This window comes from Aptenodytes forsteri, unplaced genomic scaffold (assembly GCF_000699145.1).
Source record: "Aptenodytes forsteri isolate BGI_AS27 unplaced genomic scaffold, ASM69914v1 Scaffold7, whole genome shotgun sequence".
Lineage (NCBI taxonomy): Eukaryota > Metazoa > Chordata > Aves > Sphenisciformes > Spheniscidae > Aptenodytes > Aptenodytes forsteri.
The window spans coordinates 1,373,151-1,375,767 of NW_008795919.1; the positions used below are offsets into that span (position 1 = coordinate 1,373,151).

At 67.9% G+C, this 2,617-nt stretch overlaps 1 protein-coding gene across 1 annotated transcript in view; it reads right to left on the reverse strand.

Annotated features, from left to right (window-relative positions):
• The window catches only part of MAP7D1 (MAP7 domain containing 1), a gene marked incomplete at its 3' end in the record, with an annotated part of 16,763 nt that overhangs the window by 4,482 nt on the left and 9,664 nt on the right, over positions 1-2,617 (reverse strand). The window contains exons 7-9 of the mRNA XM_019473522.1: positions 2,507-2,614; positions 2,076-2,190; positions 246-356 (exon numbers count right to left, since the gene is read on the reverse strand). Coding sequence (XP_019329067.1) covers positions 246-356; positions 2,076-2,190; positions 2,507-2,614 — 334 coding nt within the window. The remainder of the gene's footprint in view (positions 1-245; positions 357-2,075; positions 2,191-2,506; positions 2,615-2,617) is intronic.

Genomic DNA, 2,617 nt, shown 5'->3' on the forward strand with positions numbered 1-2,617 from the left:
GCCCCCCGTGGGGCTGCCACCACCCAGCTGCTCCTCCTCCTCCTCCCAGCCTGCACGCAGCCTCAAGGAGCCGCCGGCCGGCTCCAGCCTCCTCCCGCAAACAGCGAACGGCTTCTCCTCTCTCCGCGGGCACCGTGCTGCAAGGCAGGGCCTGGGGACGGGGGACCCTGGCCTTGGGGGTCCCCAGCGCTGGGCGGGGGCCGGGCTGTGCCCCCTGCGCTGGGGCAAACACAAAGGGCTCTTACTTCTACTGGGAGAGTTCCAGAGGGTGGCGGAGGATTTGGAGAGCCGCTTGTTGATTATAGAGTCGACGTGTTTGGGGAGGTTTACAGCGGACACCGAGCACCGGCTCGCACCTGGAGGAGGGAAAAGACACAAGGACATTAAGGTCCCGGGGCCGGGGCCAGGACCCCCACATGCAGCATGCACGGCCGTGCCGGGGCGCTGGGGCAGGAGCAGGAGGACACGGCACAGAGAGTGGGGCCAGGAGATGCTGGTGTCCAGGGACACGATACACGGCGCTGGCATCTGGCACGGCACGGTGCCCGAGCCCTGGGGGTCATGCTGGGATCATGCAGGGATCTCATCCTCGAGGAGCCAGGGTGGCTCCCGGGCCCTGCCACACCAGTCTCCCCAAAAGCAGTCCTGGGAACTGGGAGCCTGGTTGCCAGGGACCTCAGCAGCACTGGGCGAGCAGCCAGCCTGGAGGAGCAGGTTGAGGGCAGCAGGTCCAGACAGACACAGGACAACGCTCACACCAGTGTCAGGTCACTACGGCAGTGCCAGGAGGGTGCTGGTGGCCGGCAGCACCTCCACAGGGCACTGGGATCCCTCCACCCCGGCTGGGCTCCTCCGGAGAAAATGCCCAGGGGAGCTCGCTGCCAGTGGAGGCGGCAGCCAGGAGATTGGCGAGTGAGAGCGCTGGCAGCAGCTCGGGCAGCACGTCCCCACGGGAGGTGGCAGGGGAAGGTGTCCCCTTGCCGCACCCTGCCAGGCGCTGCACCATGGACACATGGGTCTGTCCCCGAGTGTGCCACGAGCCACAGACGAACGCACAGCACCCGGACGCACAGCCCAGACAGGCGTAACCAGAACATGGCGCCTGTACACACAGCCCGGCCAGGCACAGCCGGGCACACACCACCTGTAAACACATGGTGCCAGGCACATGGTGCCAGTACACACAGCCTGGCACGCAACGCCTGTACACACAGCCCGGCCAGGCACAGCCAGGGCTGCCACAGCCACCCCACGGCACAAACAGGGCAGACAGACCCCGGGGGCACAGCGCTCCCATCTATGCCATCGGCCTGCCATCAGAAATGTCAGGCAGTGCCAGCGCTCCCCGGCACAGCCCTGTCCCCTTGGCAGTCAGGCGACAGGGGAGACCTCCACATGCCCAACCCCGGTGCTGAACCCCGCAGGGTGTCCCTGAGGAGCCCCCAAGGAGAGGGGCTAGCTGGGCTCAATGCTCTGGCTGTGGGGCAGGGGGCAGGGCTGAGCCCCCGGCAGCCGCCGCAGGGGCACGGCACGGCACGACACAGTGAGGCACGGCACAGCCATGCACACCCAGGAGCACACACAGCTACAGACACCCCCATGTTGGAGCTGGAGGGGCCAAGCCCTGCCCCTATCCAGCTGGGGGAAAAGGGGACACGCCGCAGCACAGACCCCAACAAGAGACGGCAATGGCCTCACATGGCTCCACAACCCATGCCCGACTCCTCCCAGCTGCTGGAGACCCGGGCAGCGTGGCCACGGCATCCCCGCAGGCAGCCAGGGCTGTCCCCAAGCACGTCCCTGCGCAGAACAGTGACCGTGACGCACAGCCTCCAGCTTACGCCCAGCCCCACGAGAGCAGGGAAAAGCCAAAGGGCCATCGGGCCCCGGCACAGCCCGGCACAAACCGGCACAGCCTGGGGTGACAGCAGCATGACCCCACAGCAGAGTGGGGCTGAGCTGGGTTTGTGGGGTCTCGCCCTCCTTGCACAGAGCACCGCAGAGCCGTGCCCAGCCACCCCCGCCGCCGGCAGAGCCGTGGGGCCCTGGGTGCCCTCGCCCAGCCTGGCACTCACCATCCTTGTGTGCAGGGGAGCCGTGGTGCAGGGCCCCAGCCCAGGACCACCGCTGCTGCCGGATCTCTGCCCACGTCTTCTTGGCCGACCGCTGGATCGCTGCCTCGTAGCGCTCCTGCCCGAGCAAGAGGGACAGGGTGAGGCCAGTGGCTGGGGGAACGGGGCTGGGACTGGCTGGAGCCTCCCGGCATGAGGCTATTGCAGCTATGGGGATGCTTGGAGGGAGACGGGGCAGTGATGCCCACCCTGGCCCGGGCACATGTGCCCAAGGAACTGGGCATCGCGGAGGCTCTGCACCATGAAGGGTGGGCACCACGGAGAACGGGCACGGTGGGCAGCTCCCGAAGGGCTGCTGGAGCCACAAGGTCTCCCCAGGGAGCGCACCCCCGGCATGCCGCCCCAGCCCCCCGCCTGTGATACCCCATTCCTACCTTGTTCTTCTCCAGCTTCTGCCTCTGCCGCTCCTCCAGGACGGCACGGCGCTTCTCCGCCTTCAGCCGCTGCTCCTCCAGGCGCTTGCGGCGCTCCTCCAGCTGCTTCTC